The sequence below is a fragment of the Fundulus heteroclitus genome, chromosome 7, assembly GCF_011125445.2.
Source record: "Fundulus heteroclitus isolate FHET01 chromosome 7, MU-UCD_Fhet_4.1, whole genome shotgun sequence".
NCBI lineage: Eukaryota > Metazoa > Chordata > Actinopteri > Cyprinodontiformes > Fundulidae > Fundulus > Fundulus heteroclitus.
Window position 1 is genome coordinate 23,972,391 of NC_046367.1, and position 25,496 is coordinate 23,997,886.

Here is a 25,496-nt window from a genome sequence, read left to right on the forward strand (position 1 = left end):
TGGCCGTGTTAACCTGTTGTGTGTATAATTGGTCAGCTTCACTTCCCTATTGTTTTAAACCTCACACATTAAAATTGTCTTCGTCTTGTATGATTCCTATAATAGTGGATTTGTTTGTCTTCGTTTTTTAGACCTATGTTGAGTTAATGAAGAATATCCTTTTGTTGTGATTTGGGGGTAACGTGTTTGAGGACGTTTCTCACGCTATAAAATGTAATAGCCCAGCTGAATGACTCCAAAAGATTGGTTTCATTTCTCTGAAAGTTTAAGGGGGAAAGTGAAAACAACGGGAAGACTCTGAGTGTAAAAATTTACATTTTAAATGGTGCAGAATCTTTTTTTATACATCTGCTACTCCTTTGTGGCTTCACGGCTGAGCGGCCAACCCTCTCTCATATTCACACAGCGGTCACGTCGGATTCTTAAACAAATGGACAAAAGTAAAACATCTCACTGGTTAGCCTGTTTGACATACAAGTGGAGATTCCGCTGGATCCCTAGCTGGACTTTTCAATATAAAATGTTATTTCTGCTTCTAATTAGTTGGCCTACCCTAATGTTAGACAGACACAGCTTGTAAATGTCTTCCTATTGCTGAAGATTTGAATACACCTGGAAATTTATTAAACTAATAAAAAAGTTAGACTATTGGTTTATTATTTTGGTAGAAAAAACGTTAGAATGATTTTGTTTCCCGTTATTTAGTTTTACATTTTAATTTGTGTACTGTAAATCATTGTTCTGACTTTTCTGTCTGGAATGATAAACTCCAATAGCACCACCATCAACACAAAAATGTCGAAAATAAACCCTGCCTGTGACTATGTTGTGGTAAAAACTATATGTTTTAAAATCTTATCTAGTGAGCTGTTCAGATTTTCAGGGGTTAAAAATTTGACAATTCACCAGCTCAGAGTCAGCTAGTCCAGCCTCTTCTTGTTATACAGCGTTGATTTCCTAGCTGCTGTGCATAATTTGTTGTCACTTCATGTTGTATAAATCCATAGTTGGTACCAGTCTTAAGCTAATGACAACTAGCTGCTTTTTGTCCTCGGACTTCATACTTAGCTGCTTGTGTTTTGCTTCTCTTTGGAAAAGTTTTGTCTTTCTCTGTTCTAGACATGGATTTTATATATTAAGCTTAGAATGTCATACTTATTGAAAAGAGTCATTAATGGCTATAGGCAAAATTTATCGAAATTCAGCAAAAATGGCTTTTTGGATCATAAATGTTGTTGACTTTAGTGCTACTCCGAGATGGGCAGATATCAAAGCCACTTCTTCCTCTTCTTCTCTTAAACCTGTATGCGGTTTGCTTATTGCGACTCTCAGGCATGTTCAAAGTATACGGTGTGAGCAGCGGAGCCACAATCAATGGCTACCACCTGCTCTCTTTGCTCTAAATGCAGCCGGGTTTCAGAGTGAGGCAGTTCCCGCTGCCTCAAGACAGTAACTGCTGAACAATTGGTGGTTTCACAGGAAATTGCCAATAGCACAGAAAAATTCTCTAGATTTGTTGCTAGTCACTTTTTGAAAAAAGAAAAAGTCACTCGAAGGGGTCTAAAAAGTCAATAAGTTGGCAATAGTGCTACGGAGGCACATACAAGACAGAGCTGCTGTCATATCCAACAGTTGCAGAGATACTGACAGCCTTTCTTTTTGACCCCATAAAAATATTTAAACCAATGGCAATACTGATTTTAATTCAATGCGAGACACCTGTTGAACCTTAGGAGGGCGCCCCACAGATGGCTTTAGACACACAAGCAGGATTTCAACAAATATGCAATAATTTGTCAAAATAATGACCAGGGTGTGTAGACAGTACTATATGACAACCATGTTAACAGTATATTAGTAAAAAAAAAAAAGGCAATTTTGGGGTGAGTTACCCTTTAAAAACCAACCAAAACATGTTGGCATCAGGCTCAAGAGAGTGTTAGCTGGTAGCTCATCGGCCTGTTAATGTCATCTTCAGTTTAACCTTAAAAAATACTCATCAGAAACTAATAATCCCAAATTGTTTCTTCTCAAGCTAACTATTCCTGTTTTCTCTGCCAGACTTTATCCTTTAATGCGCCCCGATCTGGTGACAGGGTGATATCCATGAGCGTTGAGTTTTCAGCAGCGCTTGCCTGAACTGTTTTAGGGGAAGTTAACAAGCGTTCTGGGAGGGCCTTTGCATTGTGTGAGCAGTGAGCTCACTGATTCCGGGGGTTTCTGGGGGAACTCTGGCTGCCCTTAGATGTAGGAAGCCCTTTCACTCAGTCCTGGGTCAGCTTTTACTGCAAACGTTGAGAAAAATATCTCAAGGAGCTTGTTTCTGTGGTGGCTGCTTGCTTCTGTGTCTAAATTCCCAGAAGGCAGACTGGCGGACTTTGAAGAAATGTTTGTCCGTTTTGGCCAATAACCGGGCAATGCAGCGGCTCTCCGATATCGTCTGCTGCAGCAAACAGCAGGAGAGAGAGAGCGATTTGAATCGGGACGAAAGTTTTGTAGGTTCCAGGCGGCTCCTTCACCCTAAGGCGGTTCTGGAAAGGTCCTACATTTTGATGTTTATGTTTCTCATGGCTTTAAGGGACAGCACTAGCCTTTACCTTAAGACTACAAGAGCAATTAATTCATAAATTTCATGCTACATGAAGATGAAGAAGAGGGTTAGCTGCTGCAGGTAAAATATTACCTGTTGTTAATCCATAGAATGTCATTTCATAGTCTGAGCCACTACTGGTAGACAGAAAGGATGGTTTTGGTTGACCTAATATATTACCTTACGTTAGTGTTTAACTTAAAGCTCTATTCTTGCAGTCTTTCAAACTATGACCTGGGTTGTTGACTGGTTTACCTCCCTGCAACAGACTCATGTAAACTGAAAAAGACCACCATCATTATTAATGCAGATGCATTACCACCACTCAGACATGAGAAAATTCTAAAACTTGGAATATTAAACTTAGTTGCTAAACAAAGGTTTAAAAAACTTCCCTTGCTGAGCATGCACTTTCCAAACAAACATGTATAACTACAATAGTTCAAAGAATATATCAGTAATTTGAAATTGTATTAAGGAAAATTTAGCCAGACATAAAAAAGTGTAGTAAAACACAAATCCACAAGAATAATCTGAGAGAATACTTTTAAAAGTTTTAATTTCTTTAATGATGTTGACAAAAATACAGGAAAGTACTCAGTAATCATGTGTAAAATATTCATTAAATCAAGTGATTCAGCAAATAAAAGTTGTATGCATTTTTTTTAAACTTTATAACATCTTGTCCTGTGCAATGAATTGTCTAAAACTTTATATAGTGTATGCATTTCTCCAACACAATATATAGTCATACAGTTTATAAAGAAGGTGCTTTTCAGATTGTAATAATTTACATCTTAATCTTCTAATGAAATCAAGAAATCATTAAAATAATCCTTGTTATGTAGTATTCGAGGATATACTTAAGGGGAGGGTCATGTTATGCTCTTTAATAGAGGGCTAGATATAATCTCTTTAAAACTTAAATTGACATAATTCATTTTTTTTAATTTAGATAATAAAATATTGTATACACAAGGCAAGATCTTATTCACAGAAGTTCACATTGGTTGGTAGACCCATGTCTCTTATGTATGGCTTAAAAATCAACAATCAGAACACACTAACAGTTTTTTTGTTGAGCAGTGATTTTAGTGAGATAGTTAGCGTGTTTATAACAACAGACATGGTGGCAGAGTAATGTATCAATGTATTCACGCTTTGGTCACCAGGAGAGCCTCCCGCTGCTGCCTCAGCAGCTTTCAGCAGCCACACGTAGTTCATGATGACCTCATCCACCTTTGCCACCACCTCCCTGCGGTCACCTTCGGTGCTCAGGCCCTCCACCAGCGACATGCAGGCTTGCGCTAAGCAGCACAGTGTGTGGAAGCTGTGGGTCAGAGTGAGGAGTAGCTCCTCTGGACTGCTATACTCTGTGGCCATCTGATTGCAGGCGCCGTTCAGCACTCTGGCCTGCAGGAAGAGCACCTGGGACAGCGTCTCCATGTTGGTCTCACTGACCTCGGCTACGTCAACCGACTTGTGTCTGACACTGCAGCGCAACACGCTAATTATCTCTAAGGCATCCTTCCGTGCAAGTGCAAACCCTGTATGAAAACTGTACGTTTTTCCCTTCATTGAGTGTATATGAGCGAGCCTGTCTTTGAGACTCATATCATTCAAAGACGTTGATGTGTCGATCTGCTGAGCTTTATGTCCTGCTTTCAGGACGTTTTTCTCCTTGCCACTGGATGCAGTCGGGCTACCAGAGAACAGAACCTGTGAAGACATCTCTTTATCTTCATAACTATCTTGAGTAATTGACTTTCTCCTGAGGAAGCAGTGACTGAATGGCCCATGACACCTCCTTGTTCCATCCAGCTTTGAACCTATTGACTCTGACTGCAACAGTGGGGCTCTGTTCAGCGGCCTTCTTCCCGTCGAATCGGAACTGACTGAGCCCTGGGAGAAGCTTTTGGGTAAGGTTTTGGCAGAGAATGCCCTCTTCACTTTTGGGGAATCTTCAGACTGCAAATTCTGACCAACAGTCTTTCCTGTAAGTGTGGCTTTGGTCATTTCCTTCAGCGCTTCTAAGCTCCTGGAACCAGGCATTAAGGTGCTCCAGCTCCTTCTGAGTATCTGAACCCTGTGGGGCTTCCTGAGGCTTCTTGTTGTTGGGTCGCATGAAGATAGGTCAGGCTGAGGGCTGGCCAGTGTTACCTCACTAGGCTCCGTGCTACTTCGGATTGATGAAGGTGACATGATTGTGGAGGTGGTACTGGTCTCATTGCAGAGAGAGAAAAATGAGTCTTCCCCAGCCTTCTTCAGCTTTGTGCAAGCTACACTAGGGGTATTAGGAAAACAGACAGAACTGTTAAGTATCTTCCTGCAGATATCAAATATTTCTCTTTATTAGTTTTTTAATGCACATGATCATATATATATATATATATATATATATATATATATATATATATATATATATATATATATATATATATTTATATAGTCAGAATTTACTATAATTATTGTGTAAGAGGTAAGGCCACCAGCTTCTCATCAAAACAACAAACACTCACCAGCCACATTGATTAGGTACAACTGTTCAGTTGCTTCCCAACAAAAACAGCTAATTTGTCCATCTTAGTCATAGCAACTAGTGGGAGTTCTTGAATGGCACCCTTACCCAATCCCTTCTTCTTCCCCCGAACCAATTAAAATGCAGACAATCATCAACATTTTTGGACAGGGTAAAAATGCAGTGAAGTCGTGCACTAACCATTTAAAACAGTCTACCCATGCTCAGTGGTAAGCAGGGCAATCAACTCCTTTTGACTGCACATGCATAAAAAGAATGTAAATGTTGTTGAAGGCAGAATTAACAGAATAGTATTTTTTATCTGGTGCTTGTGTGCTGCCTTTCTAAAAGAAGACAATTGCCCATATGCCCTGTATTAAAAGTTGCTAGTAGCAGCAACTCCGTACATTTAGTCCTTTAGGCATGATAAAGACGATTAGATAACAATCTTAGTTTCAGAATTACGGAGACAGAGGATTTTAAGTGCCCTTAACACCATATGGTTGTTGGTCTCAGAGAAAATGATCCAAAAAAAGCAAAATTATCAAATGAGTGGGAGCTATGCACACAAAAGTTTTTGTTAAAGTCAGAGCTAAGTGGAGAACGGGAAGACGGCTTTGAGATGGCATAATAGTAACTATGTTAAAAAATAAACACAAGTTACTACCAAGGTATGCAGAATACATTCTCTGATTGCACAAGACATTAATCCTGAAGGAGAGGAGCTAAAGAAGATGAAGATACAATTGTGCGCAAAACATTGTTAATATTCTGCTAATTTTGATAAAACACATTTTCACAATGGCAGAGTTTCCATTAAATAAGTAATGCAATTAAAACCAAACAAATTTTGTGCTTGTTCACATGAGTATCTCATCAATGAGGGAGAAGTATTTGAATTTTTTTAAATCTTTTCCACTGGCACCACTTTTGCCGAGCCTTCTCTTCTCCGCCAGGTATTTCTGTTTCAGAGTTCCCCGGCTTGTGGAACCCTGCTTCCATCATGGCCGCTTCAAGATCTTGGTAAATGCTTGCATTTCTTTGCTGTTTTGAATCGAGTATGTTGGTAATACCCCTGTCACAAACTAAATGTAAAAAAATATGGCGTCTCTTCGTGAATCTAAACATGCTGCGCCATCATCCTGCTACTACTTCCTGTCGTCTTCCTCGTCTATTTCACCGGTAGTAACGGCCGGTTGTTTATCACATGACTCATGTGATACCAAAAAGTTGTTTCCATTGCAGTTTTGAGAAATATACCAATTTCGATATGGCTGAAAAACCACCTTATCCTAGCTCAAAAACCTTTTATCGAAAAATAGGTGTATTTTCGAAATTGCCGTGTTTCCATTAAGCAAATTTATTTTTGAAATCACAATTTGTGTAATTTGTTGGTCAATGGAAACGTGACTAATGGCAGCTGCTCTTGTCAGCTAACTACAGAAAGCTGATGTCAATATCTCCAGGTATTTGGAATTTTCTTTTCTTTTGTGGATGTGTTTTGAATATTTAATTGTTGTGTTCCTTAGGGTTTGCTTTCTTTAGTTATTTCCTGATGCTTATCTTTGGGTGAGGATTTTTTTGGTAACAACGTTTTTTCTATTTATGACTTCTAGTGGCTGCCATTTTAGTTAATATATGGATCAGGTTCTTAGTTCTTTCTATGTACATTTTGTGTTATTCCTTCTATTTGTTTCCCTTCAGTTTCTATTCATTGTAATCCTCCCAGATTACTGGATCTGTCTTCATTGGTCTCCTCCTGATTACCTTCACCTGTCCCTGCCTCGGTTGTCTCCGAAAATTCTGCCGTGTTAAAACTCTTTGGTTTTCATTTCAGCTAGACTTTGTTCTATCATTCATCCTCATAGTTTGTCTCAGTGCTCTGTTCCTCAGGTCTATTGTAAACCTACATTTAACAGTTTGTCTGCATTTGAGTCCTTCCTCAAGCAGAAATATAACACCGGGGGCTACAATTTGCAGTGGCTAAAACAACATTGGTCAATAGCAGATTGCAAAAATGTTGCCTCTCCTTAACCTTTCATGGGGTCAACAGTAAGAACTCTATCACAGGAAGGAAAGGAGCTTTGGACTGCTGTGCCAATTTCAGACAGCCTAACTCCGACGTCATTACCTGATGGAAACGCTCATGGATGATGTGAGTCAAATCCGGGCCTACAGCCTTCTGGAATGAACTACAAAGTATGCGTGAGTATGCTTTCTCTTCTCTGCAGACATTTTTGTAGATTTACGTGTGGGGGCTGTGCTTAAATGTCATGTCACACAAAGGATTGTGGGATACCTTAAGGCTTCTTAGCGCCAATAAGGGACGTCGCAGGGTTCCTAGGAAAATAACTAGCTGCGGGAGGGAGCACAGAGGCTTCCTTTTCTACCTCCTTCCTTACTGACTGCACTATTCGGAGAGCACTTATTATGGTGATTGAGCCTCAGTCTCATCTAGTCTCAACTCGAGTCCTATGAACAATCAAAAGAATTTCCTCTTCTGATCTCAGAGCTCTACAAGGATGAGAAATATGCAGGAGCTAGTAAACATAACAAGGTGCCAGACCAATTAAGCATTCAAAAATCAAGATTACATTTGTAAAACAATTCTAAAAGAATCAGCCAGCGACTCTAATGTTGGGGTAATGTGCTAACCATCGTCTTGTTCCCATTAGATCAACGGGGACAAACTCAAGTGCTATGTCCTTCACACCAACAGGCTGCTCCAGTCAGGATAGTAACATATCACGATCCACTGTTTCAAAGGCAGCAGTGAGATATAGTAGAAGTAAGACAGCAGAAGCTCTGGAAGCAACAATTAAAAGCAAGTCATTGCACACTCTGAGAATAGCTGTTCAAGTGCAGCTCAGGATCCAAATTGCTGTTAAGTAGAGACAAGATGAGGTGTAGCCACAAAGCTATTTTGTCCTTTAGCTGTTGCAGCCACACAAATCGGTGTCTTGAGAGAACAAAAACGATAATTATTGAAACTGGGTCCCAGAGTGAAAATATTTTTGTGTATATTCCTACATTTTCTAATGTTTCTTTTCAGAAGCAGTGTTGTATAGTAATGAAGTAAAAAATACTTCACTACTGTACTTAAGTATATTTTGGAGTACTTTATACTTTTCTCGAGTATACATTTTTTTGATTACTTTTACTTTTACTTCACTATATTTCTGAACTTAATTGCATACTTTTACTCCAATACATTTTCAATGTTTGGTTTAGTTACTCGTTACAAAAAGAGAGAGAGACTCACGCACACAAGTGTTTTGACCCCACCTACCGATTGACTGCGACAAAGTCGGGACTTTCCTGGACTTGTTCATCACCACCAACAGGATAATAAGCTGGTTCAGTGGGAAAGCAGGTTAAATTAACCTTGTGGTATAGGTAAAGCATCTAATAGCAGAGAGTCCTAATTTTCTTAACTAAATGATAACCTGCAGGTGTATCTATTAGCAGGTTTACCACTTCCTGTAGGTTAACTAGACCTGGTTTATCACTTAACCATGTTCTTAGTATACACCCCCGGTCTAATTTTTGCCTGCACTTGGTTGTGTACAATTTTAAAGTGCACAGCACTGACCTTACTTGAAGAAGGAAAACTGAAAGCTTACAAAAAGGTTGTATTTTCTGTCTAAACTTGGTCTAAGTTTCTCCTGCACTTGGTTGTTTATATTATTTTAAGGGAATTTGACTTTCAAAGTTTACCAAAATCTAAAAAATGTCATTCAAACTGCATTTGCTTTGTTTTACTTTTTACTTATACTTTTTATTACATTACTTGAGTACATCTGTTTTTATAGTAATTTTCATACTTAAGTACAAAACATTTCAGATACTTTAAGACTTTTACTCAAGTAACATTTCAGTCAGTGACTTGGACTTTTACCAAAGTCATATTTTGGAGAGGTACCAATACTTTTACTTGACTCCGAGATTTGAGTACTTTATACAACACTGTTCAGAAGCAATGGCACCGTAGCTTCACCTCTCTCTTGAACCTGCATGCATCTCACTCTCATAAATAACAACAAACATGGAGCTGTTCAGTGTTGTTAGTGTCTACAACCATGAGCTCCAACTTGCTACAGAAAACCACATGAACCACATGCTTTATGATCCACGTCGGAGAAGAACCAGAAACACAGTTGCTGTGTTTACTTCCAAAAAGTTGTCTGCGAATGCTCTGCCTTTTTGTATGTTTTTGTGACAGTGTCACAGCGTCACCGATGGGCCTGGAATACCTACTAAAGTGTTTTCAGTGGTGCTAAGTCCTCCTGTGTGGATGCACATTTTTCTTCATTGTTTGTGAAAATTTAACATATACATCTTCATGCTGTAACACAACCCCAAGAGAATAGCGTTTATAACAAAACTGAATACCTACAGCACTGTCTACAGAGAAAACTTCAATGTAGACTTTTTCCTACAATGACTTAATCTTCTTTTGAACAGCAGATGTTTGTGGCTGAGCTCACACATCCTGTTTTATGTGTGGTTGTTTACCACCTGCCTAAGTATATAATATGTTTTGTTCAAGAGTTTCTTGTCGATTATATTCCTAAATATGATCATCTTTTCATTTGTGGGGACGACTCTTGTCCAACAATGATTGTTTTCTGAATTTTTAAGGCTTTTTGTGTGTTTTATTCTGAAACAATCTTTACGTGGACCAATCCATCATCTTTGGACCTTGATGTATCTCATGAACTGTCATTTAACAAAGTGAAATTTGAGAGACAGCTACTGCATCTCATTTCTCTATCTTTACTGAATTTACAGCTCTCTTTGCAGCCAGTAGACATTCTCACTTCTGCTACTTCCAAACAGTTTATGGCTGTCACAATCTCCAGGTGTTTGTTTATAGATTTGTTTTTTGTGCATCTTTCAGTTTTTCCCACCCTTAGTGGTTCTATTAGTTGGTTAGGTATTAGTTTGTATTTTGTTACTGTTAGATTTATATTTCCCTGTCTGCCTTTCATCACCATTCCGTCTTCACCTCATGCACCTCTGCTTCTTCTTTTTTAGTCCCTCTCCCCTAGAATTAGGTTTGTTTATTCTATATCTCTCTGACCATGCTCTTCTTTGTTTTCCCTCTTAGTCTTATTTAGTTAGGTCTCATTTCTTCTTAATTCTTCCTGGTTATTCTGTACCACATGGATTTATTTACTTCTGTTATATTCTCTTCCGGATCCTGTTGTCTCTCTGTGTCAGCTCCTTCATGTCATTCACCTGTTACTTGTCCTGTTAATTACTTCCACCTGCCTCTCCGTTATTTCTTTCCCTATTTAAACTGTCGCAGCAGCCTTTGTGTCACCTCCAGATTGCAAACTGTATTTGTAAATTCAGGCAACAGTGCCAAAGACTGAAAGACAGTGGAAGAAAGACATATTGCATCTCTGGCCTCTTTAAGAAAAATACTTCTTAACAAGGCTATACACACTAATCAGCTTAAGAATTGATTATTGTAATTCAGTTCAATATATATATATATATATATATATATATATATATATATATATATATATATATATATATATATATATATATATATATTTACATAATGTCAATTCACACCAGCTCATCTCAAGGCACTTTACAAAGTCAAATTCAATCATAATGCTCATTATGTCAGTATTTCTCCCAAAACAGACTTCAGTTGCTTCAAAAAGTAACTGCACAGCTTCTAACTGAATCCTTCAGACACATGGATATCAACCTCATTATGTCCTCCATTCCACAGGCTGCCTATACATTTTAGCATAGATTTTAAATTGTTATTGCTTGTTTTTAAAGCTCTTAATGGTCTGGCCTAACCCTACAGCCCTGATTTATTAAGTTGTGGTGGTCCCCCTCCTTCTTGATACTGGGATTCACCTCCCGGGTTTGGGGCAGGATACCCCTCTCGGGTGCTAGTGCCTGGACCTGGGAGTATAGGATGTGTGTGTGGTTTTATGTTTGTCTTCTTGTCAGGTTGGGTTTGGACTGCCCCCTCTCCTTGGCTCGGTGCCGCAGCTCCCAGGGCTACACCGTTGTGGCTGTTGGGGGGGCTCCTTTTTGATCTACCGTGGGATGGGGGAGGCAGCTTTTCCTTTGTTTACCCCTCTTGGACACCTTTGCTCTGGGGGTCCCTTTGGGCATCTGGGGTTCTGGTCTGCCTCAGTGCTCTGGGGGCAGGTCTTTGGCTCCTCACAACCACTACTGCTTGGATTCAGGTGCTTACAGATTCACTTCTATACAGAAAACCCCTGTTATTATCTTCAGGTCAAAATGTTTGGTTGTTGGGTGTATTAGCCCACACAATTCATTACACAGTCCCTGAGCATGCTACACAAATGGCTAAACAGGGTGACGTGAAACACTCTGCGACCTATAGGGGGCGGGGTGTGAAGTGCCTCATTGGCATTTAAAGAGACAGCACCAAGACATGTTGCTTTCAGTCAAACCTCAGAACAAGGGCAAAAGAGGGGCTGAGGGGTAACAATGACAAAGAATGCATACCATAACTGAATTATTTAAATGTGATAAGGAAGGATTTAAAACTATGATATGTTATGTTTAACTGAAATATTGAATCATTGTTTACCCAAATATGCCATATTATCAATAACGGTGTAATACTTACTCTGGTATTTACTTTTATTTAGGCTTTTCTGATAAGCTCCTTCTCTGGTGCTTTAGAACTAACTTTGGTTTTAGTAATGAAAAAAAAAGCCAGTTTTTTTCATTACTAAAAATTATTTGTAACTCAGTCTTTGTCTTTGCTACTGTCTCACCCGAATTATCCTATTATGGGACAATCAAATAATTTCCTATCTTCATTAAATACTCAGTAGCACTGTGGCTAACCAGTTTTTTTTTCTTTTGCTGATATTATTGAACTCAAAACTAGAAATTATCTGGAACTCAGCATTTTTAGCAGCACCCTGATATTCAGTTTTCTCTAAAGAAATGTGAGACCTTTCTTTCTTCCCTTTTCTGTTGGCACGCCAGCATGTGTCTAAGCGTGCAAGTGTGTTCACTGAGCAATGGCTCGGCAGCTGGTTCACTGTGCTTAGCAAAGCTGAGCTTAGTTTCCCCGTATTCTGAGACAGGAGGGAGTGACAAAGAGAGCAGCTAAATCAATCACTGTCTTTGCAGATGTCAGAGCTTACAGCAGAGCAGTTTTAAATGACAGAAATTTAAGTGGAGCCTGATCTAAGGGCTCAAATGTAGCTTTAACCAGTGCCACCGAGGAACCATCGGGCATGACACCACTCAGTGCTAATGCACGCCTGTGTGAGGTTAAACACTTTTCTTCCACCAAAACCCTCATGAAGGAAGGAAATAGCCTCGGAATACATTTAATTGGTCTAAAAGAAGAATTTCTTTTACCGAGGCTAATGGATATGAAATGGAGTGCCATCTCATTATTAAAGTATATCTGATTCTGATTTTTCTCTGTTCAACACAGCTGAAAGGTTGCACATTTTGATGTGCATGACACTGTGGAAGACATGGCTTATGGGCCAAGGCATCCACTCCTAATGGTGGATACTTGCATGGACTCGGTGAGAACCATAGCTGGCATTGCAAGTTCTACCCTGCTCTGTCAAATCTACTCCAGATCAGAGCAATCAGGTCAGGATAGAAGGGCCAGTCCCCGTGTGGAGGACCACCTTTGCTGTAGACGAGGACTCAGACATGATGTATGCTCCTCTATTCAGAATGCTGGGGACGCCTACTGCTCTGACGGTGAGTAGATTTGTGTGCACCCAACGCAGTTGAGGAGATATAAACAAATTATACACGAAATGAAGGTCTACTGATGTGCCTCAATTTCACTAACATGTCCATGTTAAACCAAAAGTTAAAATCAAGCCCAGGTTGTGTGCCTTTTCATATGTTAGACGACTCACTAACTGATTCAAGTTAAAACAGCTAATCGATTTCAAAAAAGTCTCACAACACACAATGTTAAAATCTCTAGCAATCAACGTCCAATCGCTATCTATAGTAATCACTGACAATAAGTCAGCCAAGTCCTGAAAGAAGTTGTGATTAAATTTGGGCAGGCGGTATATCACCTTGCAGGGCACTGGGGATTCATATTTTATGAGGCAGAAAACTGTCAGCAGAAAGCTGCTGATATGAAAACAAGACCATAACACAACAGCAGCTCCTCCTTTACATGCAGTTTGAGGGTAGCTGAAAAAGGCACCATCAGGAGGAAAAGGTTCTGAGAATTGGGGAAATTCATCAGCCAACTGTATTGTATTAAAAATGCAATTGAGAATACATTTTTTGTCAGCTAAAGATCCAGCATCAATAAGAGCAGAGCAGACAATCACGTTTGCTGTAGACGAGGACTCAGACGAAGGACTCAGATAAAGACTGTTGAGCTGCACACCAAGTTGAGCCACTTAGACTCATGGTGAGAAGGAGGTTCTACCAGGCAGGTGAGCCTGGTCTACCACTGCTCCAGGAATAACACGCTGAGTCCAATGCACAGACAAAAATAACCTCTGCAAGATTGGAGGTTTCCTTCAGACAACCTCAGGAGAGCCTTAATCCCCCAGAACAAGACCTTGCTTTCCCCTTCCCCACATGCATTTTCTTCACGGACAGTTGAAGGGTGTACAACACAGGCAAGCTGGTATGTCGCAGAATTATGGTGATGAGTTCAAGGTTTTGTCCTCTGATGTCCATTTCAAAATTGACTCTTGCTAATGTAAAGTTGTATAAGACGGTTTCATGATAATAAGCCAGAAGAGCAGACGCACCATGCCATCTAATTAAAAACAATATAAACACAACAACCAAACCAAGGAGCAGGCCTGGTAATGGCCTTCATCCTTCTCCACATCATTCTTATCTGAATAATGTTTCCCACACCTTGATCATAGCTATGAGGGATTAATGCAGAACTGAACGCAGATATTTGTTCCATCTGACACTAGCAAGTTGTATCTACAGTGGCTGGTGAGTGTCTCGTTCTTGCCAATGATGATCAATTAAAGTAAGACTGCAGTTTTTCTATCCAGCAGCTAAAATGTTTATTATGCGTGTTTCAAAAGTCTGAACTTTTGAAACTTTTGAAAAGTCTGAACTTTTGAAACATTCATGCTAGAAAGCGTGCATGTTTGCATGTTAAAATAAGTATAAGTTGTGCAAACATGCGTGCTAGAAAGCATGCATGTTTGCATGTTAAAATAAGTATAAGTTGTTGCAAACATGCATGCTTTCTAGCATGCATGTTTGCACAACTTATACTTATTTTAACCACCAATCAAACTCCACGTTAAGCTGTTAGTCAAGACTTTTCAAATAATTTCCTCTTACACAATTGAGACACAAATTCCTACCTAAAAATGTTTAAGGATAAAGAGAAGAGCTTGACCAACAGAAAGACTAACACAGGTCGCTGATTCCACCTTTTTAACTAAATCTCAATCTAAACAGGTACCAGCCATTGAGAAATGTGATTTTAGAAAAAAAAGTGACCATGTACTGAGCATTTATGATAAGGAGTTAGAGGCTACAGGCTACATGATCATGCTGACATGTTTAGCATTAAACATCACAGTACTACACTTTGTCATACAGCTGCTATGTGACCCTTCTTTTTAAACATCATTTTCACATTTATGCCAGTTTTAGATAACAAACTGTTTAGGTTTACACATGAGCTGGTTAGATTTTGAAAAGAAGATCACTGTATTAAGTTTAATCCCCAGACCTGCTATACCCTCCATATTTCTGACAGAACGTTAATTTGTCATGAGGTTAAACTGACTTTGACAAATTGAACATTGGGATGAACCCCTTAACGCTTTGTGGATCCTTTTGTCACACTCTTGGCCTGCAAAAATGTTGGCATGTCCAGATCTGTTAAAATAACAGTTTATCACTTTTTAGTGAAGCAAAAAGTTACTCTTAGACATGCTGTCACCATCTCATCTTGTTTTATTTTAATTTTCAAATGGAAGCATGGGTTCAATTTATACGCAGCCTGCACCTTCCCTAAAGTGGTCAAACACTTATTGGCTGAATTAATGATAAAGGAAGGTCAAGTCTATTGCCATGTCATTTACTTCTGAGGTTAGTGCGCCTTCATATTGCATAGACAGAGCCTCTGCATAGTGTATCATGAGATGTAGAAATATGATTACCTGATCATTGCTATGTGGCATTTATGCTAATTTAGCATTTATGCTAATATAACCTTGGAGTGTGTATACACTCTATATAAATATAGCATTTGAAGTTGCTGTTCTCAGGGCGAAGAATTTATTTTTTTATTTTTACACATCTAAACAGCCCATGAGAGTTTGGCTCAGATAGTTATCATGTTATATACGGTACACTGTCAGATGTTTAGAAAACACATGCTTGTTATTTAATTCTTCGGGTTTATGTTTATGTGGCTTAGAAACAAAAAACATGTAACATTCGAATAACACTATCAAACAGGTTCTCATTGCAGAGGCTTCAAAAAAACATAATTTCCTATTTGGACACTTCATTGAGTAGATATGACTAAATTTAAAGCATCCACGTTTATTAAGGCTGGAGCCTATGGTTACTGTTTCCTATTGGTCTCAGGAATGTTTTTTTTAATCAAAAGCTCCTCTGAGAATGCTTCACAATGGGGTTTAGACAGGATCTTATGAAATAGTTTCTATAAAAAAGAAAATTACAGTTGTTGGTTTTTTTTAAGCAAGAACAATTTTTTTTTAAAATCTAAAGACCAACAGCAATGTTTAATAAAAACATTCCGCACACCTTATTTACTACCAGGGTGAGAATGACATTTTTGGTACTGAGTTACTTTTATTTCCTTTAATGATGTTTTTACTGATAAATTAAGTATACAATGCTCCCTTGTGTTTTTGTCTTACCTGTGGTTTCTTTTATCTTGGGCATTTTATGACTGCTTCCAAACCCTGGCTCGGCACTGGTAGCTGCATGGATCTTTCTCATTAGGGTGGGGTCTATAGGATGTCCTGCTTTCCCCTGCCCTGTGGACCCGTAGGGCTTCTCCTCAGCCCCAGCTGCATAACTCATCCCCTTTAGCGACGACTCTGATAGTACATGCATAGTGTCCGTGGCACAAAGGGGAGAATCCATTGGGGTGACACAACTGCTGCTGCCAGTGCTACAACCAGCGTCTATGGAGGAACACTGTGAGCTCTGGAGAGAATGAATGCCTTCGCTTTGTATCGACGACATGCGCTTGCTAACGTGGAATTCATACATCCGAGAGACATCCTGCTCTGACTGCGAAAGCTTGATCTGCTTCTGCTTATTGTCCTGCGAAGTACCGTCACTCTCCGCGGGGAAGGGCCCTTTGGATTGGGAGACAAGATGGGCATTTAACTGTTGGTTTCTTTCATCTGAGTCCGGGTTCTCTCCCTTCGCTGTCAGCCTGTCTGTGTGGGAAGCCTGTGAGTCACTCGCACATTCTGGTGCAAGATTCTCTGCCATTTTGCTTCCCTGTGCTCTTTGCTGCCATTTTTGCTGTCTCTCTTTGCAGTGAGTTCTTCCCAGGTCGAGTTGATTCATGTAATAGGAATCTCTCACAGTGAAAGCGTTGTACTTCCCTACAAGATGTGGGGGCTCCTGTTTGGCCGAATCTTGAGAAGCCGAGTTAGATTTTTCAGAGGAACTGCATGTATCTCCTTGGATACTGCTCTCCGCCTCCCTCTGTTTTCCTCTCTGCCTGCTCATTAGGGAGCCCATGTGCATCTTGGAGAAGAATTCACTGACTGATTTGATTTCCATTGTATCTGGTTCCATCTCGCCGCCATCCGAGTGGAAAATCTGAGAGGAGGCCACGGCAGAGGATTTAGCTTCTTCTGGATTCTCATCACCAGTCGCGCAAGCCTCTGCCTTTTCCTCATTTGTGGCGCGGTATCCTTCTGTCATGGCTGCATGCATCCTCAGGTGGTTTTCTGAATGTCTCTGAGCAGCGGCCAGCTCCGAGCTCTCAGTCATCTCAGAGGAGTTTGTCTCATTGCCAGAATCTGAGGACTCTGGGCTAAATGCTCTTGATATTTGTACACCTGTGTACCACAAAAAGACAAAAACCTTATTAAAAGATTTCTTCTAAAGCGAGTGAAAACTATCAATGAATAAATCAGCTGTAATTCTTAGAAAATGAATGCAAATCAGCATAAAAATATGGTTTAATGACATATCAATGGATGTAAATCGGTGTAAAAGTAGTTCAAAATTTTTTTTTACTGGTAACTGGTAACCATATACCTTGTTCATAAATTTAATTTCAAAAGCTCTAGATTTCATTCTGTATGCTAGCGTTATGAAAAACAAAACAAAAACATTTGTTACATTGGTCCAAATGTGAGGAAATGGCGGGGATTTTGTGGAACATCAAGTTCTTTTATGTCTTTTAGCTATGTGTGTCACTTTTGATCTGCTCCCATTCTGAAGACTGCACATGTATTCTGTTGAAGAGTGTGCGATTCACATTGTGTTGTTGTGTTGGGAAAGGGAAGATTATAGTTTAAAATAATTTGACTGTCTTGTTTTATGTATTTCTTCACATTTAAGGACCAACTGACTTTGTGAAAAATATATTTCCACAAAGTCAAGCCGACCACAAGGTCAGCTTGTTTTTGGTTTGAGCATTTGGCATGCTGAAGTAAATGAGTCTTCCATCAGTGCAGATGGCTGGATGGCTGGATGGATGGAGGGAGTGATAAAAAGCAAAAAAAAAAAGTAAAATATGAATGCCTATTACAACAAAACAAAATTCCAAAAAGCAATTTAGAGACTTCATTACAAGAAATGATTTAGATACTAGCAAAGGAGCCACCTCTCTTGTCATCAGTTGTCTCTTGAATTTAACAAGCTAATTTAAATACAAATGTTAAGATTAAGTCATCGTGTATCACTGTGCTTTCACAGAGAAGTTAGTTGTCAAAGGATTAAAGATGTAAAAAAAAAAAGGTTTGTGCAGGTAAACTTATGTCAAAGCAACAAAATGTTCCATGTTATTTAATAACCGTGTTAAGGTTTTCTCTACTCTTTTCCTTTCAGTTATGTTCTATTCTATTCTATCCATCTGTTCACACCTTCTGAAATCATTTCTAATAGTGCAGGATGTCTTCAGGCCATCAGCCTGCATCTTTTTCTCAGAGGTAGGCTCTGTGCAGATGCAGGCTCAAATGGAACCTAATTTTGAAATACAAATGTAAAAACGTGTTGCGATCACTGTATGGTGCAGAACGCGGACCGAAATAAGTCCAAAAAGATTGAAGCTTTTATGGACGCGGCATGAAAGAGGCTCAGTTTTGCCATCGAACTGCTGCTTCTAAAATGAACTGGCCTAAACACTAATATTATTCAAGGCATAACATCAAAAGGTAATCAGAGTATTGTGCAGCAATAACTCGTATTCCCTGCGTTCATGGAACTCTGTCTGGATCTCAGCTCATTGCTCATCCATCGGCAAAATGGGCCAAAACACACAGTTAATAGTACCCACAAATCATTTTTGAAGAAGATAAATCCACTCTCTCAAGGGGCCTGTTACAAAAAGAGTTCTTATTTTAATATAACTGAACATTATGGAAAGATATGAGACTCACAATGCTGCTCCATCAGAAGAACAAAAACTGTGAGAATCTTCAGCGGTTCTACTAAAATTAACAGCTACAAAAGTGATCAGCTCTCCAAAGACTTGGTTATGGAAATGAAAGGGAACCTAGAAGTTTGGTCAGATCTGTTTAAAGTAGTTTAAGAATATTTATTTTCTATTATTCCTTAACACGTTAGCAACCTTTCACACTTCATTTTGTGCAAAAAAAAAAAAAAAATGCAGAAAACCACACAAATGACAATGATGAGTACAAATGACTCAAATGAATGAAAAACATATTCATGAATTGAAACATTGAACAGAATGGTGTTTATTAAAAAAAAAACTGAAACAAACAAAAATAATACTAGCAAATCAAAAATGAATGGGCCAAGTGAGCATAAAGTTAGTGGATGAATGTTACAATAGTATAAGGAGAACCTGTGCTGCTCTCCGACTGTGCAGGACTCTGTTCTTCAGAAGCAGCCAGGGCCTCGAGTGCCTGCAAGGTGGACACCACTGCATCGTCCAGAGGCTCCCCAGCGCCCTCTGCTCGTTGTGTGGGCACCGAGTCTATTAGCGAGATAGGAATATCATTGCAGGCCTCCTGGGCCTGAGTCCCAGCGCCCTGCTGTTCATCCTCGTCAGAGCTGTCCCTAAAACCAGGAGGAGGAGCAGCGATGGCCATGTTGAGTGAGTGCAGAAGCACATCATTGTCCTCCTCATCATTAGTCTCTGGAGGGGGAGGGAGGGAGGTTAAATCGATGATGTCATCGCTGGACCCTGAGAGTGTCAGCAATGTGGGCTTATCGATGTCACTCATCACCAGGTCTTCCTCACAGCTGATGTCATCCTCGTCCTCCGCATCGTCCGTCGTCTCTGCGTAGCAGATGTCGTGCAGCAGGGGCTCCTCGATACACTCTGCAGGACCAAAGATTTTGGTGGCGTATGGATAACCCTCCTCTATGGCGTCCATCATCTTATAATCCTCTTCAAGACGCCTGTACATGGGGCTGTAATTGTCAGCACTCTCCGGGCCTTCGTCCATCAGCCTCTGGTAGCCCAGGTTTTGGGGGTTCACGCTGTCCAGCGGGGGTTCCCCAAATATGAAGGAGACCTTTGCATTCCTGGACGAGTCTGGCGGCTTTGGCCTTGGGATGTTGAGATAAGTCTGGGAGCAGGGAACCCTGCAGCACTCCGCTCTTTCTGCCACGTGAACAGAATGCTGGGGCTGGTGGATCTCTGTGACGTACACAGGCTGGACCTCACATCTGCCGTGGCCGAGGTATTCGCAATCCGGGTCGAAGTAATCTTGGCTGCACCTCTGGTTGTTTCTCTCCTCGCACCCTTTGTGCGGCATGCTGTACGCACACTCGATCGCCTGGTAGTTTTGTTTCGCTTTAGCCGCATGGCCTGTGAAAGAGGAAGCGAGAAGTGAAGCGAGTATTTTTAAACGCAGCACTTTCTGCTGAGCTGTCCGATGACTGTGACCGACTGAATTGTTTCCCTACTTGTTTCTGTGTTTTTGGCCACGTTGAAGATGGAGCGCCGCGAGTCCACGAGTAATCTGTAGTAGCCGGCAGTCAAACAGGCCAGATTCATTGCGTCAACAGGTTCCATTAGCAGAGTGATGGGCTGTGAGAGAAAAACAATAATCCGGTCAAAAACAACTGGGAGCTGATACAGTATAAAATTATACTGAAAAACATTTTGGGGAGAATTTTATTAACCTTCACGTCCAGAACATGCAGCTCCACTCTAACCCGGTTCTCATCTTCAGCATACATCTCAATGCGGTTAACGTGGCTGAAGTCAGCCAGAAGCGCCACCAGATTTGTTTTTGTGTTTATCACATGACTGATGCCGTATTTGGGCCCCACCAGCAAAGTCACTTCTGTGTGTTTCTCGCCTTGCTGTGAAAAGGAAAGAAACATAATATAAATGGAACTGAACAGGATGTGATCCTAGCAGCATGCATGTGCGAGGTACCGGAATGGATTCACTGACCACCAGTGTGGATTTGAACACCCGGCCGCCATAAAGCCTCAAGTCGCTAAGGTACTTCAGGTAATGCACCTTTGCCTGCAATGCAGTCAGCTGGAGGGGAGACGGAAACAGGGAGACAAAGTGTCAGACTCAAACTATAATAAAGTGAATGCATAAATAACCACTATAAAGCAAAATCTAAAAAAAAATAAAAATAAAAAAAAAACACCACTCCTCGTATTAAAGCAAGCAGTTTGCATTTTTACCTCAGTGCTTTGCAGAAGTATTTACACCCCTTGATGTTTTTTTTAACATTTCCCCATATTATTACAACGAACTGCAATGTCACCCAGTGGAATTGCAGAAGAAAACAAAGTGGCTCATAACTGAGTAGTGGAAGGATATATACAGCCTCTTTTACACTGACACCTCTGCGTAAAATCCACCTCAAAAAGCACCTAATTAGTAAGCAGCGTCCAACTGTGTGTACTTAACCTTTGTATAAATGCAGCTCCTCTGTCAAATACTCAGGTTCGTTAGAGAACATTAGCTATTAAACATCATCACAAGGACCAAGGAACACAAGCGAACACTCCAGGGGGAAAAAAATGGGTAAGTTCAGGTCAGATGAGATCAAAACTGAACTTTTTGGTCGACATGCAAACCGCCATGTATTACAGAAAGCCGAAACTGCACATCATCCTGAACACACCGCCGACCACATGGTGTTGGCAGTGTCATGCTGTGGAGATGCTTTGGAGAACATTAAAGGTTGATGCTGGAAAGAAATATGTTAGAGGCTGCAAAATACTTTAGGCTGGAGTTGGAGGTTCGTCCTCGTAGCAGAGCAATTTTTCCTTACAATACAGCCAAAGCTACAGGAGCATGCTTGCTCTCAATCCAGTCTAACTGGTTTTGCAAAGAAGGCTAACAATTTAGTCCCTCAATGTGCAAGGCTGGTAGAGACATACCTCAAAAGACTTGCATCTTGAACTGCAATAACCACACTTTTCATGTTTTCATTTGTAGAAAGGCCAAATATCCTTATATTTCATTTCGTTATTAGTTAGTTTATGTTTTTCTATTATCACCTTAAACCACATAACATACACAGAAATAAGATTATTTTTAATGTGACAAAATGTGTAAAAATAACTAAGTGGGTAAATATGTGCATGGCAGTGTGTGGGCCTTTGCTCTCCACTAGGTGGTAACCTTGAGTCAGATGTGCAAAAAAAAAACTTGATTCAAAAACACATTAAATAAGTAACTATTTACCTTTTTACCAGGAGGCACCAGATTTTGGTTAGTTTTCAGGATGTGAGTGAGAGCTTTTTTGATATTCTTCTCTTTCATGCTAGATAACACTGCAGGTGGCAGGAATAATGCCAGACCCCACTCCTTCCTGTGGACACACAGTTAAGGCAGATAAGGCACAATTGAAAATGGCTCCCATCACTGAAAGTGGGTGCTTTGAGTGGATTTACAATGGTCTCATAACCAACTATCAAAGCAAGGCCATAGTTAAGCCATAAACTGTTTAACGGCACCAAGTAGCTGGAAGTTCCGGACCAAGTTATTAAAAAGAAAGAAAGAAAAGGCTCATTTAGACACACAGTGGACTGTAAAACCTGATCTACTTACTGAATATACTTCAGGGAAACTTTCTGAGACTGCTTAGTATTGATGGTCAGAATGTACATCTGCAGGGCAGCCAGACGAAGCGCTGTGTCATATTTCAGTTCTGACCCGAATCTCTCCAGTACCACATCATTGCAGCTCTGAAAGGAGGCAGAGACGGGCACAACGGGAAGCTGTTAGTTTCACTACTATCCAAAAGAAAAGCGCACACATAGCGAGTGTTTGCAGAATAAAAACTCTGAGTCATGGTTGTTTTCACTGTGCAAAATAAGGCGCAATTACTCCCCGAAAAAAACCTATTTCACTACACGAGCATCCTTGTGCTTTCACCTGAACGTAGAGGTACTCAAAGGCTACTGCGTCCCTCCTTAGCAGGTCCACGGGATCCTTTGGGACAAAAGTGATCCGAAAGAAGCACTTCATTTTGTGTGAGCCTGGCCTCTGTGTCACCTAGAGGGTGAACCCAAAATGGAAAAGGTCAGGTCAGCTGGGAGACGTATGCTTTGGAAATTGTCATTCAGTAAACCACAGAAGTGATTTTTAAAATCTAAAATTGCTGAATTCAAATAACTGGAGTGAACGTTCAAAATGCAGACGATGTTTACTTTTTGACATCCTGTATGTTGTAGAGCTTTTCAGAATTATAGAGGAAAATATCGGTGTTGATGAAGTGAAATTATGATGATGGTTAGCTTGTCATTTAAAATCAAAATATTTGTTTCCCCCTCTGTTATAATTAAAGAGTGGTTGGTTGCTAACAGATTAACTACCTGCACGTTATGTAATCTACACAGACCCAAAAGAAAGTAAAGAAAAACAAGAAGCCTTTATCAAAAAAAGATATTTCCTTTGTGTTTTGAAGCAGGAAATTAATTTAAAATATCTCAATTCCATACATGGATGATGATATAGTGTCTGTAAAGTGCATTCTTAAAAAATTGTAAAGGGCAACTGTAATAATTTGTTTACATTTTCTATTAACAAAATGACTTTTCAAATAGGAATATGCAAAAAATATCTGTAGTAACAGAATCTGACTGAGTGGCAACTCCTTAACACAGTAGAAGTGGGTGATTTTAATGAAGGTTAAGAGGTGGACTTCCTCGTCCATTTAAAGCAGTCTCTCTGTTTGATATATATTTTGCACCATCATTAAGAAACAGTTAAAATCTTGACTTCAAGGCAACAAACAACCAAGACTGAGGGACAAGGATGCAACAAGGTTCATGTTTTGACAATGACAGAAGGACCACAGTGGCATTAATAACAAACACATTATCACAACTGTGGGTGTTGTTCATTAGCATGAAGGTTCTTAGTCTGCTACGGCAAAGCTTTTTTTTTTGATTGTGTCCTTTTTTAGGTATACATATGCATTATTGAATATAATCAATAACTACTTTACCCTTGGGAGACAAACATGGGCTGACGATGAGAGATTTTTTTTTCTTTTCACTCCAGCTAGGCTTTGCACAATTGCCTCTGTTGTAAAATACAGGCAGGCTGGGGTCCTCACAGAGCACTTTTAAATCACTGTGTTGGGTGCCAGTTTGATAGGTCTTAGAACTACTGCCTCTCAGATATTTTGTCTGATAACTTTATTCTATTCTTGTACTGCCATAGCTGTATGCTTTGAGATTTTAAATTTTTTGCATATTGTAATTGCTCTTCAGCAATTTTTATCTGTAAGCTTGAAGGTTGAGCGCAACTTCTTTTTTTTTAACTTTACATATTGATTTCGGAAAACGAATTAGAGCATAACTATCATGAACACCAAGCCGAAAGAAAACACATCAATATATGTCAATGAATAATCTTAAGTCATTATCTTTTGAAATAATAAAAAAAAAATCTTTGATCTGTTTCGAGGGTTTGAACTGAAGCACAGCTTTGTATCTTTGTATTTAATGCCATCCCTGTTCACGTTCTTACCTGACTTAGCATCTCCTGCTCATGCAGGAGCATGAGTTTGCTTGCAGATCCCTCAGCTCTTTGCTCCAGCATTAAAGAGAAGTGCTCAATGCACTTAATGGATAGCTTTTCTTGAAGGGTCAAGATGACGTCCTTCAAGATAAACAATGTCACAGTTAATGCAATATAAAACGTGTGCAGATGGAGCAGCTTCAATTTGCTCAGCTTGCAGTCATGCTGAGAAATCATTTTCACAGCGGAAAGTGTTTAAAAGCATTGTCATTTTTAACATACATTTAGAATTCCAATTGCAAAAAGAATACGGAGCAAATGTTGAATCCTACATTTGCCTCACCGTCGCAACAAATTATGATCCAACTGCCTTTTGTTTGCATCATAAATTCAATTCAGGTAAGGTTTTGAATGCCACAGTGAAGAGAAAGGGTGGCACTTCATAATGTAAAACCTGAACATCCTTTTAGATTACATAACAACATTTCAGTGTGAAGGGAGACTCTTCCCAGCACCTACCTTAATGGATGTGTTGCTGTCAAATCTAAATGATTTAGTCTGGCCATTTTCCAGGTACACCTTCAAAACATTTGGCATAAAAAGAAGGGAGTTGTCCTTTACTGTTTCCTGAGAACGGAAGGAAAATCAACAATTAACAAACATCACTTTTTATAGTGGGAAGTGCTTAATCGATAGATTTGAGAGGTCACTGAAGCCCTCTAGTTGAGAAACAGCCTATACTGTGCCTTGCAAAAGTATTCAAACATTTCAAACTGTTTTCAAAATCTGTTAGGAATAAAAAAATTTAAAAGTGTGTTGTGCATTGGTATTCAGCCCTTTTTACTCCAATACCTCTAAATAATACCCTGTGCCTCATTTTGCATTCCGAAATCATCTCCAAAATATAAAAATATAAAAAAAAAAAAAAAGGTTGCTCTTTAACTTCGGCCCCATTTAACTCACGATAACCTCTGTGAACAGTTCCAGTTTGATTTCTGTCCTCGACACGGTACTGAAAACCACTCTCATAAAAATCACCAACGAACTTCTGATGGCAGCTGACTCAATTTACTTTCCACTCTCATCCTCCCTTGATCTGAGCGTGGCCTTTGATACAATCTCTCATTCCATTCTCCTTATGCCTGGTTTACACAGCAAGATTTTAAAAGTGTCGGCTGATTTTCAAAACCTGACAGATACCACGCATGACGGTAAAAATCAAAACACGAGTTCAGAGTAAATAAACA

At 39.7% G+C, this 25,496-nt stretch overlaps 1 protein-coding gene across 3 annotated transcripts in view; it reads right to left on the reverse strand.

The window, feature by feature from the left end:
* Positions 1 to 3,258: 3,258 nt before the first annotated feature.
* Positions 3,259 to 25,496, reverse strand: part of frmpd4 (FERM and PDZ domain containing 4) — a 66,070-nt gene continuing 43,832 nt past the window's right edge. For all 3 annotated transcript variants that reach the window (XM_036139231.1, XM_012873257.3, XM_021321844.2), the window contains exons 7-17: positions 24,769 to 24,876; positions 24,259 to 24,390; positions 22,657 to 22,776; positions 22,330 to 22,466; positions 21,964 to 22,090; positions 20,707 to 20,796; positions 20,430 to 20,612; positions 20,211 to 20,334; positions 19,141 to 20,112; positions 15,998 to 17,161; positions 3,259 to 4,869 (exon numbers count right to left, since the gene is read on the reverse strand). In XM_036139231.1, coding sequence (XP_035995124.1) covers positions 3,644 to 4,869; positions 15,998 to 17,161; positions 19,141 to 20,112; positions 20,211 to 20,334; positions 20,430 to 20,612; positions 20,707 to 20,796; positions 21,964 to 22,090; positions 22,330 to 22,466; positions 22,657 to 22,776; positions 24,259 to 24,390; positions 24,769 to 24,876 — 4,383 coding nt within the window. In that variant the 3' untranslated portion in view covers positions 3,259 to 3,643. The remainder of the gene's footprint in view (positions 4,870 to 15,997; positions 17,162 to 19,140; positions 20,113 to 20,210; positions 20,335 to 20,429; positions 20,613 to 20,706; positions 20,797 to 21,963; positions 22,091 to 22,329; positions 22,467 to 22,656; positions 22,777 to 24,258; positions 24,391 to 24,768; positions 24,877 to 25,496) is intronic.